Here is a 16,016-nt window from a genome sequence, read left to right as displayed (position 1 = left end):
AATGTTCTTATCTTCACTCGCTGAATCCATTAACACAGTGAGAGACAAGGCACTTTGATTTTGATCTATCACTGATAGAACAAAAATATCTTGATGGATTATTATCTGAAGATATGCTTTTGATGTCCGTAAACGTTTTGTATTGCTGCGTCTGTGTTATTCGGATTAGAATTCAACCAGAAAAAAACAAAACAAAAAGCAAACACTTTCAAATCTTGCAATGTAACGTATAGTACAAACTGTTTACAAAATGGTACAAAAAATGGAAAACAATTAGATGTTTAGTGGACGACAGAAACTGGGAATCGAAGGTTATTGGCGCCATTTTAGCAACTATTTAGAAGCCACCGAAATAATACGAAACGGTAAAAAATAAACTAAAAATTGTAAAATATATATATATAAATTCCTAAATAATTTTAATTATCCACCCTATAGGTTTAGCCGTTCTTTTAAATTTTATTTTTCTGAAGTAAATGTTTGTGGTTATCTTTCAATAGTATGACGTGTTTAGCGTGTCATAAAAATCAGCGTATCTTGTTATTCATTAGGCAATAGACTATAATTCCTACACGAGCTACGGCCAAACTGGGTACACTTATTACCCATCACAAGGATACGGTCCGTGTGTTCAGTCACCTACTTGTAGTTCTTCTCTTGGAATGACTGGGGCTCCAACAAACACATCTTACCAGATGGGGCCAACACCCAATGTTTCAAACAGAGGTAAGCTGAAGAAACGAAATAAGTGAAAATGTAACATTTATGATTATAAATTGTGTGTATACAATGACATAAATACGTACGAAATGGTTTCTAAGCTGTGACATAACATTAGACAGTTAAACAATTTAAAATAATCTGATATTATGATTTTTCTTGCCTATTAAACAATGTTTTTAAGTTCTACAATTTTTTTGGACATTTGCAGCTAGCCCTCAATTTAATCCAGAGAGTAACTTGTCCTTAAAGAACGACACAACAAATGGAACAATTAAGAAAGGTATGGTTTGAGTTTTGTGTTATCTAGCATTACAAACTATTATATTATCACATCACAATTTTGTTTTCTCAGTTTTTAACTGGCCCGGCATAGTCATGTGGTTAAGGCACTCGACTCGTAATCTGAGGGTCGCGGGTTCGAATCCCCGTCACACCTAACATGCTCGCTCTTTCAACTGTGGGGGCGTTATAATGTGATGGTGAATCCCACTATTCCTTGGTAAAAGAGAAGCCCAAGAGTTGGCGGTGGGTAGTGATGACTAGCTGTTTTTTCTCTAGTTTTACACTGATAAATTAGGAACGGCTAGTACAGATAGCCCTCGTGTAATTTTGCGTGAAATTCAAAAACCAAACGAGTTCTGTCGATGATATTTTGAAAATAGTTTTTGTTTAACTGGAGTATTTGTGTTGTTAATGTACAGGGACATATGTATTGAAGAAACGTATTATTAATAAAAAGGTATATTCTTACTTGCTTCTCAGACAGTAATAATAATACATATTGAATTCTCCCCCCCCCAGTGGCTTAGTGGTATGTCTGTGGACTTGCAACGCTAAAAACCTGGTTTCGATACCCGTGGTGGGCAGAGCACAGATAGCCCAATGTGTAGCTTTGTGCTTAATTCAAAACAACAACAACAACAACAAATATTGAATTTATTCTTTGCTAGGAACAATGAAGTTGACTAAAGTGTTTACTTAGCATCTTGCGAGAGCACTTTTTGTCTAAATATCTGACCGACTATTCGTTATTTCATGAATATTATGAGCAAGATAAATGCGTTAAGGGTCAAAGGTGAAAATTCCATATTTCTGTTTGTCTTTTTAGTCGTTCTCTTAGTTTAGCACAATTTTTATAATTACGTCATCAGTAAAAACTAAACATTTTTGCTAACCAGATAAACAATTTGGAGTGGCAGTTGGTTGTCAGTGTCACAACTTATTTTGTTTATCCATTGGTTAACCTTTTGCTTTGTGTTATATAGTTGGTGGATTGGTTTCAGCAGGAATGTCTGTGTTAACGCATTGGTCGCTAGACGTTGTCAGGGAAAATAGCAGAGAAAGTTTTGTGTATCCTGATGTCACGTGGTTCAAGTGACTGGGAAGCTGGAGATATTACATGAAGTAGACAAATAATTTATATATGTTTTGTAAGAAAATCATATTCTTCTCTCTTTTTGGTTAAAAATTTAATTATATATCTTATTAAGATAATTATTTAGCATTATTATCTCAATATGTTGATTGAGGGCAAACCTAAATTTTCTAAACTGGCCTAATCTCGTTATTTATTAATGGGTTTAGAGCCAAAAATATCACAAACATCGAAAGTACCCAACTGGTTAATTAACGCATTCTGGTCATTATACCTTCCCCTCGGTGGCACAGCAATATCTATGGACATATAACACTAGAAGTTAGGGTTAGATACCTTTGGTAGGCACATATATTTTGTGCTTGAGTAGAGCCAAACTAATCGTTATAGATTAGAACTGTTTACTGGGTCAATTAGTGGTTCCTTTCTAGTTGGCTGTTATCGAATAATTAATGATACCAATTAGCGAGAAGACGTAATAATGTGAGTGATAACAAAGCGAGAAGACGTAAGAATGTGAGTGACAATAAGTTTGCACACGTGTTGTGTAGCTTACTCGTGTTCGGAGACTGTAGCTTCTTGAACAGTTATTTTGTGTGCTAAAGTAAAGCTACTTTCGGGTTTCTGCTGTGTTCATTGCGGGAATCGAACCTCAGAGTTTAGCCTTGTAAGTCTTTAAATTTACCATTGTTCCACTGAAGGACTTCTTAAACAGAATGGTTTGATGCATGTTTATTTCAGTACATGTATATACACACAACTGTTTGGAAGCTGAGTACACTCAATAGATTATTTTGGTGTAAATGTATTTTTATGTAACATTTCAGGGAGTAACAGGAGTGGTCGAGGACGCGGTAGGCGACAGAACAATCCCTCTCCCGATCCAGATAACGATTTGGAAAGGGTTTTTATTTGGAACCTGGATGAAACCATCATAATATTTCATTCCCTCTTAACCGGTTCTTATGCTGCACGTTATGGAAAGGTAAGACACTTTCTTTTATTCTGTGTAGATAATTTATGACCCAGTTTTACCATTGGATATAAGTTTAAGGTAAGTTTTTGAAAAGGGTGAAATTGAAGATACCTGAACACAAACACGATCACGTGTTTTGTAGAAGCTGTCGGAGGACTTCGAAATGGTAGTGCTTCTCTGACATAAAACATGAACATGAATGTTTATTTCATGTTTTGTATCTGGAGATCTAGAGACAGTAATGATTCAGTGACGTCTCAATAATTAACAGACTACAACGTCAGCACCATTCGAGCTTTGAAAAACCACTGTAACTAGAAATCGCCGTGACCTTTTAAATGGGTGCAAAGCTTATGCAGAATGAGTTGTTATTGTTCACTGTTGTAAAATGAAAAGGATCCTTTATCATGGTGGCATTGCTTGCTCTCGCAGTTGTCGTCTTTGTCCCAGTTTTTTATAACAGCGTTCTTTTGTCCAGTTTACAAGCGCTTGCGCATGTCTTTCACAGTGTTAATACTTAATTTATACAAGGGTTCTTTTGTTTCTGTCAACGAAGTTCGTTAAAGATGGACCACAACTGTCCACTTGTTTACTTCTAAGTGATATCGTTTTAATTAATTCCTTGTTTGACGAAAGTGTGTGTGTGTGTGTGTGTTGTTATAACTGGCGAACCGCTGGACCGATTGTTTTCACACCAGCACGTATCCATAAGGTATCCTGTGGAGTGACATATAGGAGGGGGGATAACGTCGGCATTATGATTTGTCCCGGTGGAGTGACATAGGGGTCAGAATCCAGATTTTACTTCTGAGGGGGGAGGGGGCTATATCTTCTTCGTGCGATGATCGGGTACGTCAGTCAATTTGTATTTGTGTATGTGTGTGTATAAGCTGACATAATTTTGATTTCTTACACTGTGTAAGGATACAAGCACTTATTTTCTGTATATTCCATGTAGAATGGTAGGTAAGGGTGGAATAAATTTCAGTATAGGATAGTTTCAAACAGTGTTAATTAACAATGAATTATAGTTTTCGAAAACAACAACAACAAGTATTTCAGTTATAGAGGTTGGAAGCCTTGAATTATGTAGTTATTTCTATTGTTGGATCATGGTTTGTTTGTTTGTTTTTGAATTTCGCCCAAAGCTACTTGAGGGCTATCTGCGCTAGTCGTCCCTAATTTAGCAGTGTAAGACTATAGGGAAGGCAGCTAGTCAACCACCGCCAACTTTTGGGCTACTCTTTTACCAACGAACAGTGGAATTGACAGTAACATTATAACACCCCCACGGCTGAAAGGGCGAGCATGTTTAGTGCTATGGGGATTCGAAACCGCGACCCTCAGATTACGCGTCGAACGCCTTAACCCCCTGGCCATGTCGGACCTATTAGTTGGATCACAGGACCTATATATCTTAAACCAGAATTGTTCTGCTTTAAAAATGATAAAATAATTAGTTTCACGAGATATAAATAGTACTATTATGATTTGAATTATCTGTACTTTAAATTATTTACAATAAATAATTTATTTTAATGAAGGCGTATAAAAATGATGTACTGTATATGCCAAATGTAAGAAGATATACTTTAGAAATAGTAATATAATGCATGCTATTTAAATTAACCATTCTTCTATGTAAGATATGTGTAACACTCTAAAGTGAACAATGCTTTTTTTTTCTAGAGATTGTTACGCAAATTATGGCTTAACGTAATAGTTTCAACAATTCTAGAAGGATTGAAGAAATAATCTAAACCGTCTTAACAACTGCGAAGTAGATTTAGCTGAAACGTTATCTTCGACGCTATATAGCTCTTGATACATCTAATTATGTTTATTACGTTAAAAAAACAAATTAATTAAATAAACAGGGTATGATTAATTGTGATAACTAAGTTTAAGTTGTGATAAACTGATTTCATAAGGAAATTAGGTTTTTGCGTTTCAAAATACGACTTTCTGACTATATATTAGGCATTTTTAAGGTCAGTTTTAATTATATTTTACGTTGTCAAATGAAACAACCCCTCGTTTAATGGCGAATCCGCCCACATGACAAATTTGTCCCTAGGTTCTCTGTTTGTCTGTAGTTCCACCACGCTCAGGAAAACATTGATTGTAATTTGATCACTTGGTTCGTCTCATCTTGCCAAGAGCTTCCATCATCAAACGCAAGCACTATTCATGCACGTGTTTTAGCTCGTGCTTGCAAAGCATTCCAAAGTGGAAGAATGGATCGTATGAAGCACTTTGAGTTCAGTGTTTCTGAAGTGGTCAGGGACCGTCATTTATTAATCTATATAAAAGCGAAGAGATAAGCTATTACGATGACACCATTAGACATCGGGCTCTGTTTGTGCGCATGTGTGCAAAAGATCAGTACATGACGTTTGGATTTAAAAACAAACTTTGTTACCGTAAACTGCCACAGTGATGGGTTTGCTACTTAGTATTTTATATCATCGTTAAAATAAACTATTTCCATATTATTTAAGGGAAACATTGCGATCGCCTGAAAAGTTTAAAACCTCAAAATAATTTAAAACAAAAATACAAGACAGTTATATTACTGACTTTTCTTAGTTCACTTAATATGCGAAACAGAAATCTAGAACTGGAAAATAATTCAAACTTATTTTTACAAATGACAGAATCGAAAAGTTGCTTTCCGAAATGAATTAAGTTTTGTAGGTGTTCGACAGCAATAAATGAAACAGAAACTTTCCTCACAAGGAGACGGGAATAATAAAACAGTGCAACTTTAACACTTATCATGAAACAGAAACTTTCCTCACAACGAGACGGGAACAATAAAATAATGCAACTTTAACACTTATCATGAAACAGAAACTTTCCTCACAAGGAGACGGGAATAATAAAACAGTGCAACTTTAACACTTATCATGAAACAGAAACTTTCCTCACAACGAGACGGGAACAATAAAATAATGCAACTTTAACACTTATCATGAAACAGAAACTTTCCTCACAACGAGACGGGAACAATAAAATAATGCAACTTTAACACTTATTATGAAACAGAAACTTTCCTCACAAGGAGACGGGAACAATAAAACAGTGCAACTTTAACACTTATCATGAAACAGAAACTTTCCTCACAACGAGACGGGAACAATAAAATAATGCAACTTTAACACTTATCATGAAACAGAAACTTTCCTCACAACGAGACGGGAACAATAAAATAATGCAACTTTAACACTTATTATGAAACAGAAACTTTCCTCACAAGGAGACGGGAACAATAAAACAGTGCAACTTTAACACTTATCCGTTTTGTTTTTACTCGATCAAACTTCAGTTCGAATCGTTTTCTCTTACTGAAACTATTCTCTTCAACGAGAGATTCTGTCGCATTAGTAAACATTATATTCTATCTTATAGTTCTATTTCAGCAACAGTTACGAAATGAAACGAGGTATGTTTTAGTTTATTAAAAACAAATATAAAAATGTCAAAAGCATATTTTAACTTTCTATTTTTGAGTGGAACGTTATACTTGATTGACTCAAGGGAAGCAAGACGTTTGTGAATGTAGTTATTATACTGTTTATGCTATATTTATTAGAATAAGAACAAATATAGACATTCAAAATATACACAAGTACACAAAATGTGTCCTATTTCAACTGGGCTTTCTCATGCGGTTAAAAGAAAACGCCAATTCTACGGCCTTTTCATAAAGTTCATTTTCCCCCTTCATTTTTGCGTACAAGTTGATAGTGTTAATATAACTTAACACTTGCGATGAAGTAGAAATTTCTATTTGCTCACTATCTTTTCCAGTTTGTTTATCTTATGAATCTCTCACACGGTTACCATCTTGTGATTCTATTATATATTTTAAATCAATTTCATCAGTTTCTGTTAAAACATTCTTGTCAACGTTCACAAAACTTTCCGCGTTCACAGAATCATCTGCGTCAATCTTATCAATCAGAGTTTGGATTTCACTAGAATCGTCATAACAAACAACTTCTCCACAATCTCCACCATTATCAACAATAAATCCACAGTCTTGAAAGCACTTTATTACATATTTGATTGAATGACTTGAAAATGCGAGTGCATCTAACATGTCAATTTTCATGGTCATTTCAGATGCTCTCTTGCAGTCGTCCATGTTTGCAATAATATGTTGAAGCATCAATTTTCTGTATTTCAGTTTTATACTCTGTATAATTCCATTATGTAGTAGCTGTAGGACTGATGTTGTACATGGAGGTAGAAAGACTTAACAAACATTTTGAAAGTTGAACTTCTGGATGACACCATTGCATTATCTAAGAAAAGTAGAATATTCCTATTTTCTTGTTCTATTCTTTTGTTTAATTTGTTCAAAAATTCCTCGAATATAGCACTTGTCATCTACGCTTTATTATTCGCTTTCCGTTCCAGAGGAAGTTGATTCTTTCTTCAATTTTTGAAACAGCGCAGATTTTCACTTTTACCAATTATCCATGGTAAATTTTCCCTAAATTTTAAAATTAGGGAAGATAGGAATTTTTTTTTTCGTGAGAATTATTTAAAAAGTAGAATTTTGCACTTAAAAGACATATATATTTCTTCAAATCATGAAACTAATTTAACTGCTAAAATAATGACAGAAAAAAGAACAGAATATATTTAACCAATACTTACTGTAATAAAATGTCCGAGAATTTATTAATATTTAAACAAATTAGTAATTAAACAAGAATTTATTAATAGTTAAAATATTATTAATTAAATAGGAAATTAATATTTAATAAAAAAATCTTCCGCCTTATTTAGGTTCTAATCCTACTTGTTGATAGATGAGGTAGGTGAAAGATAGTTTTCCGTCCGCGTTACTCAGGTTCCGCCATATAGAGGGCGTTTTATAAGAGAAATCTTAAGATAATGCAACAAAATGTTGCTATTTTCGGCTTGTACAGGTTTCCCCCCCATGCAGTTTCCGGCTTAGACAGATTTTACTGTATTTATATATTGGAACGTTATTTTGTCAAAGTTAAACGTTGAACAGATCCATTAAGCTGGATTTACTACGAAGTAAGTTTTACATACAATTTTGAATGATTACAAACTGCTGATATATCAGTATAATTACAACAGAAAATTACTCACATTCAGACGTAATATAGTTTTCAGATCGAGCCCGATTGAGTTTTAGAAGGTCCAACGTTCGGACCACAATATCTTTGGACATACTCCACACTCTCAGCTGTGAATGAGATATTCAGTTCAGTAATGGACAATGCCCTTTTAGAGACCACTGTTTTACTGTCTGTTCTCTCTGTAGTGCATAAGATGTTTGCTAGATTGAAAAACCAGTGCTTATTTACAAGTTCTGCTGCGTTCACCATAAGGTACCTGGAATGGCGCTGATGACATGACCACAAAATATTTACGACCTCATTCATCTGGTTTGAAAATACCACGCGACTATAAAACAGTTGGCACAGTTGCAGTATGTTAATATAAATTAACAGCTGACATATTTGTACCACGACACCCGTTTCACTTTCGAATACGTGAATTTACCACATATCTTTTGTATGATATATTTTTCTACTGCGACCAAATAATCTCGATTATTCTTGATTATATATTTATTAATTCGTTTTTGCTCAACAAATTTGCTCGAGTTAATTTAATCAAACAATTTCTCGCTGTGTTTTTAATCATTTGTCCGAATTTCTTCTTATGGTATGAAGTTTTACAGTCAGTGCTCGCTAAATGGCATTGGAAATGCTGTTTTTGCTCCTCCGTTTCGGATTTATTCTGAATTATACATCATGAATACTGGTAAAAAGCATTCCTGCTTTTTCTAACATTTTCATTAAAATAATGTGTATAACAGGAAGAGGTTTAAAATAATGCAGTGAACCTTCAGTTATGTTTTTCAAACTAAATTACTGGTCAGGACGTTGATGGTTGACTCTCATTAAAAGGATTAACTATACAATCTTTTAATAAAGCAAACTTGGGTGACGTATTAGTTTAGTTCTGCACCAATAACAAAATGTTCAAATGTCTTTCATTTTCACTCGCTTATTGGTGTAACTGTACGGCCCTGAATGGAGGGCGAGTCCTACCAGCTGTATAGCACAGTGTTGAACGCTGACTTCGTGGAGAGAGAGAAACAGCTGTTAGAAAAGGAACAATGGCTGGCCACGTGTTATCCGTCTTCAAGTTCTGGGAGACATTTTTCCTTCCCCTTTTTACCCTGTAGACTGGCCCGTCTGGTACAGGCCGCTGGTGGAACCTTCCGTCTTGTATTTGTAGTAGCGGTGCGACTTGTCCTTAATTAACGCCAGCTTTCCTTCATGCCCCAGCGATTTGTCCCTCGCCTTCAAGTGACAGGCGTCTTTTATGTAGTCCGATATAAGATTTGCCCATCAGAAAGGCGCGTGCAACTGACCCATCAGTGAATCAAATGTTGACTTTAGAGAAGAGCTTGTTTTCTAAAAGGAACTCTTCTGAAAATTTTTAGATAAAGGTTTTGAACTCAAAGCATACTTAATTCAAAGGGGATTTTGGGTAGAATATGCCATGCTGGATTGTTTTGATGAACTGCATCTATCTGGATTGCAGAGGAGACATTTCGGTCTCTGTTCCAAGGCTAGTACCAGCACAGATAACGATATGTGGCCCACTCCAAACAGATATGCTCCATAATAATTAATGCTACTGTAGGTCTTATGGTTATGTAATATAAATCTGTGTGAAACATTGTCTAGGACTGATAAATGTGCGATAAATTCTATTACTTGAATAATTACTAAAATGTTATTGTGTGATACGAAAACTATTGAATGATATTGTCCAGCGATGTTACTAGACATAACTATGGAACATTCAATACATGGTAATTACTGTTAATGCTACACAGGTTTCATTATGTGGTATAAGAATTATTTGATATTACTTTTAGGAGAAAAAACTTGTTTTGGTTGACTGATATATAAATGCTGTTAATTTTTGTTATTAGACGATAGTATAAGGTTTTATTGTGCATTATAAAGGTTGAGAAACTTAATTTTAGAGTTTTGTAAATGATTGTTTGTGTCGAATTTTGTTGTACTTCAGTTTTTAAACTTTACTTGATGTTGGTTGGACTCTCCAACAAATTGTTGTAGATTTGAAATGTTCCCAAACACTGTCGAGTACACTCTAGATCGTGAAATCGAGACATTTAAATTCGACAATTGGAAAGGAAGAGACAGAAGACCAAAACTTAATTGATACTAATGTTAAATAACGTGGTTTATGTAGCCTTCGGGAAGACTGCCAGTGATCTCAGATTTGAACTCTTCTGTTAAAAGTTTTAATAAAATGGGTGCAGTTAGTGTAATTTTGGTGGAACAAGTCTCGAAACTTTTGAATGTTTCTTGCAATAACTTTAATTGTTTTTTTTTTTTTCAAATCACGTCGGAGAGTGCCAGCATATCTGTTTGAGTGATTCATTATTTGATTTATAATTAACGATTTTATATTAATTATTAATAAGCTATATTTTAAAATTTATGGTGCTCACTTATTTAAGTTATTTTTGTTACTATCAATATCAGGTTTGAAATTAATAACATTTTTTACTGATCCTTCACAAGTATCTGTCCGTTGTAGTTGTTTTTTTTTTTATATTTTTCTATCACATATTCTATGTTTTCAGAAGTTTCTAGCAGATGGCAGCAGCTACCGTACATTTTTTTTAGTACCCCAAATTCTGAAAGAAGCATGAACTTTTTGCTCTAGTTCTGCACGCAAAACAATTCCTAACTTATTTTTTTAAAACTTTATGTAGTAAAGTAATATGTAAGCTACCAAAAGTCTACACAGTTATCGTTCAGAAATAAAGAATATTTTTTCTAGATTATCGTAAGAAAACAGTAAACTAAATCTTTAATATGACCAAACAGTATTTGTTTATTGGAGCAAGCAAAATATAAAAAAAAATTCAACTGTTTTTTGTTTTTTTTCGACGCGAATTAACGATATTCTATAACTTACTTAGCAGCAAAGTATTGTGTGAAAATAATTTTATCGCCTCGATAATGTATATTTTTCTCACCAGGATCCGCCAGCTTCTGTGTCCTTAGGCCTACGTATGGAAGAGATGATTTTCAATTTAGCAGACACACACTTTTTCTTCAACGATTTAGAGGTAAGAAATTTGAGAAATCTGTATTTATAACGTACTTAAAGATTTTGAATAACTTGTGGTTCGTCATAGATAAAATTAATAACAAAATAAGCTGCATGAGTGAAATCTAAATTGGAATTTTATCAAAGAATTGATATAACTGCCATAAATTGAAACCAATCTCTGATGTTCATAAATAGATTTAGGAATTTAATTAGTTTGTATTATATACATAAATCGTGTGAGAAGCACTTTATTGATAATTAAACCTAGAAGTAAGATCATTTTTCTTTGCATCTTTTCATCGATGGGATTTCTCTCTAGTTAATCAAAAATTTGCAATAAACAACTAGAACCCTTCTATAACTAACACACACGCACACACAGTCATTGTGAGTTTGTTCTTTGTGTATAATAAATTATCCATTTTAAATGCCTTTTACGGAACAAGATTATAATCGCATTTACCAACCAACTTGGAAAATAATTAAATATTTCTTAACTTGTTACACACCAAAACGGACTGAACTACGTGCATGAACAAAGTTTATAGCTGTAACCACGTGTACAAAGAGACTGACAGAAGATTTATAGATTTATTAAAACTTTTTTATATATCAAAAGCTGAATATAACAGTTACTTTACCTTTGTCTACAAATATTAATACTTCAGTGATTTTGAGTCAGTACACATATGCAATTATTCTTAAGTATATCTCGGCTACTGAATCAAAATTATTATAAATGTTAATTACTTAGTAGAATTCATATATATGTATAATATATAATGAAAGAAATAGCTTCAACACTATTACCATACTAATTACTCTAGTTGTTAATAGACGATTAAAATCATCACTACAGAAATAATTAACTTAATATAAGATAAGCCTTAAAAATATTATATAAAGTCCATTGTAATTTTTGGTCGTAGCTTTGCAGACATTAAATATTATGGTAACAGGTATTGAAGGAGAAATATATCAATTGGTATAAAGTGGTGCTACAAGTTGTTACTAGGTGTCGCCACTTTTGCGCAACTTTATTGAAATATCTGCAGATACTATCAATACCAGGTTTGAAATTAATAACATTTTTTACTGATCCTTCACAAAAGTTCTGAATGGCTCTTTTAGATATTCTATCAGGTTCTTATCAGGCTTATCCGTTTATTGTATTTATAGATATGTATGTATTTGTGGGTTTACTCATCAAATCATAAATTTTGATTTTTTTTTTCAAAGAGCACAATTGCAAACATGTTTGTCCGTGTATGTAACTTAATTCAAGACAACTGTTTGAGATTATAGCGATCTTGAAATTAATGTACATAATACTTTTGTTAATACGCTTAACTTAAAAAAAAAAGGTAAGACATTTTTCCATTGAGAAATTCATATCATTTCGTTTCGATCTATCCCAACTTTCTTGGAACCTTCTTACCACTTGAGACGTCACAGAGGCTTCTCATAGCGGATAAAATAAACCAGGGATCCCCAGAAACTCTGTATAGAAGACTGAAATGAAAAGGCTTTCGTGAGACGAGAACACAACTGTGGTTTTAGGGGGGAAAAAAGTATAAACTTGTATATTTGAAAAAAAAATGAGGCAGGAAAACTACTTAAAATTTTAATCGAACCAATAAGGCCTATTATTACATTTTTCTTTTTCAATTCTGTATATCCATTGGCCTTCTATCTGTTCAGGTTCGGATCTGAGTAGATCATTTTTTCCCCTGGGTTTTTTTTTACTTCCTCAGATGTTCACAACATTGTTTTAATTCACTTTACATTTAAAACCCAATAACAGTTCATGTTACCAACTGTGAATACCCCGATCCAGAGCGTAAATGAATGGATGAATATCTCAAGAATCTTGTGTTTTATTGTAATAACAATAAAGAAGTTGAATACGAAAACAGACAGATTTACTTTCTGGAATACAAAATGAACTTCCTAAAACTGTATTCAAAAAGAATATTCATGACGCTTTTCGGTCGGATGTGTTCTAGTATTTAGCGTATCCAGACCGTGAATTTGAGATTCATGGTTCGCATTTCGTTGTTGCATTATTTACGCAACCATATAGTCCCTTAGCATTTATTAATATAACCATTTAGTTTCTTATTATTAATGTAACCTTCTAGAAGTTTTGCGTTATTAATATAACCACTTGGATCCTTTTCACTGAAAACAAAACAAACAAACCTTTGTTTCTAAAGGTAACAAGTCCGCCTGTCGGAAATGCCAGAGTTTGACCTTTTTTTAATGGGATAAACAAACCTTTTTTCATTCTTGTAAGATCAGGTACATAAATGCATAAATCAGGAAAAGGAAAAACGAATATTTCGAAAAAATCACTCTTACAATAAATAAATAAATAAAAAGAAGCTAAATTTGTAACGAAACCTCTAGATGGAGTTACCTTTTCACTGGTAATGTCCAGAGCATTTTGTTTTGTTATAGCTGACAACAAAAACGCAGCTTGTATTTATGTATGAATTTTGTATCAGGATTTTGGAGTATATAATGACCAACATTAGTATTTACTGTTATTAAATATTTATACTGCATAGATAACATTATATATCCCCTCCCCTTTTACTGGAGTTTTTTTTTAATTTCGTGTAATCCTACACAAGGGCTATTTCCGCTGGTCGTCCCTAATTTAGCAGTGTAAGACAAGAGAGAAGGCAGCTAGTCATTACCATCTACTACCAACCCTTGGGCTATTCTTTTACCAACATATAGCGGGATTCACCCTAACATTATAATCCTCCCACGGCTGAAAGGGTGAACATGTTTGGTGTGACGGGGATTCGAATTCACGAACCTCAGATTACGAGTCGAATGCCCCACACAGCTGGCCATGCCGGACCTCCATTTTACAGTATGTTTGGTCAACCCTTATTTAGGCTTCATCGTTAGCGCCTCTTCCCTCACCCTCATCCCAATGGCTCAGCAGAAATTCTGTAGTCTTATGGTGTGAAAAAGGTGATTTCGAGACTCTCGGTAGGCAGAACACAGCTAACTCGTGTAACTTTGCGCATAAGAACAAGCAAATTGAACCTCATGGAAAGAGATAAGTGAGATAGTCTAGGACGTTTTTTTTACCACGAAAACACATAAAACTATTGGCTGTTTTTGTCTGAAGTTCATGCAAGGTTACTCGAAGGCTCTCCGGGTTATCCAGTTAACCGCCCACTTGTTTAGAAGTGATTGACCAGATTGAAGGCAGCTAGGTACTTAGGCAACACCCTCCACTGCCAACTCTTGGGTTACTGTAATTGATTAGTGGGGCTGACCGACGAGGCCAAAAAAAAAAAGAAAAGAAAAACTGGATTCTTCCTATATTAGCTTTTTAATAACGTCACGCGTGACGTCGTGCACACGCAATGCGCATGACACCGTATGTGTGTTTAGATACATAAAAACGTGTTATTATCTCGTTCTTGCTATTATAGCTGCATGGAAGTGTTAAATACCGTAATAGAAGCTAACTGAAACACAAGCTCAAATAATAACACAATAATTTCTGTAAATTTAAAAACAATAAATATAGAAATACCATTTGCTATGCAGTTTGTGTTTTCGGTATAAGTGGTAGGAAAACACAAACTGCATAGCAAATGGTATTTCTATATTTATTGTTTTTAAATTTACAGAAATTATTGTTCCTAGGTGGACGCTAGGCATCTTGACAAAAAATGATATTAACGAAAATGTGAAATCCTTGGTTTTGACTTGTCGTTTGATTTAGTCTTTGGGACGCCCTGGATATCTGAAAAGCGACATATATATCAGAGATAGAGCAACTATGTCGGGTATCTCTTCATAAGTAGCTTCTGATTACCTGTAGAGAAGAAAATCCAGATAACTTTTCTACTGCTTTTATATTGGCGCCTGTTCCACTTGTACACAGTGAGTGTTAGCACACTCTTTGATACCGTAATCGTTAAATTTTGGTATATATATATTTAAATATTTAATTTTGATATTACGTACAGGCTATGTAATACATTTTCATTTTTTCAAGCTTCCTGTACTTCAGATTTATCGTACTGAAGACGCTGAAGAAAGAAACCGCATACTACTGTGTAAACCTCAATTATAAAATCTAGATCAAAGTATTATCAACCTGAGCGAAGTCAAGTGGCGAAGCGATGCGAAATAAAGGTTTTAATTTAAGCGTGTCCTTGCAACGTTAATTCACATAGACTAAATCTGGACACATCAGTAATGCCGCCTGTTACTCTTCCCGGGAAACTTAATATTTAGAATTTAGGCTTAACATGAATGGATAATTTTTATATACAAAAACTTGGACCTAGCAAGGAAAGTTACTATTCAACACTTTGGTGTAGTAGGTGGGGCTAATTATTTTTTGGACATGCACACACTTAGGTCTAATCATGATGACCAATCTCTATATACAAGCACTTAGACCTGGTAAGGAAAGTTACCATTTAACACTTTGGTATGGAAAGGAGGGCTAATTCCTTCAGACACACACAAACTTAAGCCTAATCAGGATGATTAATCTTTATATACAAATACATAGGCCTAGTAGGGATTACCATTCAACACTTTAATGTAGTGGGTAAAGCTAGTTCCCGTAAACATGCACACACTTATGCCTAGTCTAAATCAGTGCGCCGGGGCGTGCAGCACTTGCATTTGCTTAGGAGGCAAATATTAAAAAAAATTGGTGTCTGACACCAACCGATCTCTGCCAGGGTGAAACGTTTTCTATCAAGCAGAATCGTCATTCTACAATAACAAGTACAGCAG

The 16,016-nt window shown here is 34.2% G+C and overlaps 1 protein-coding gene across 40 annotated transcripts in view; it reads left to right on the top strand.

The window, feature by feature from the left end:
• The window catches only part of LOC143238328 (protein phosphatase EYA1-like), a 241,022-nt gene that overhangs the window by 183,329 nt on the left and 41,677 nt on the right, over positions 1-16,016 (top strand). For all 40 annotated transcript variants that reach the window (XR_013020532.1, XR_013020531.1, XR_013020530.1 and 37 more), the window contains 4 exons: positions 552-726; positions 932-1,003; positions 2,926-3,083; positions 11,158-11,247. Coding sequence is in view for 36 of the 40 variants with exons in the window: in XM_076478438.1 (XP_076334553.1) it covers positions 552-726; positions 932-1,003; positions 2,926-3,083; positions 11,158-11,247 (495 nt within the window). In the remaining 4 variants the exon portion in view is untranslated. The remainder of the gene's footprint in view (positions 1-551; positions 727-931; positions 1,004-2,925; positions 3,084-11,157; positions 11,248-16,016) is intronic.

The sequence above is a fragment of the Tachypleus tridentatus genome, chromosome 13 (genome assembly GCF_004210375.1).
Source record: "Tachypleus tridentatus isolate NWPU-2018 chromosome 13, ASM421037v1, whole genome shotgun sequence".
Classification (NCBI taxonomy): domain Eukaryota; kingdom Metazoa; phylum Arthropoda; class Merostomata; order Xiphosura; family Limulidae; genus Tachypleus; species Tachypleus tridentatus.
The sequence above is the reverse complement of the archived record's forward strand: the minus strand, read 5'-3'. Positions and strand labels throughout refer to the sequence as shown.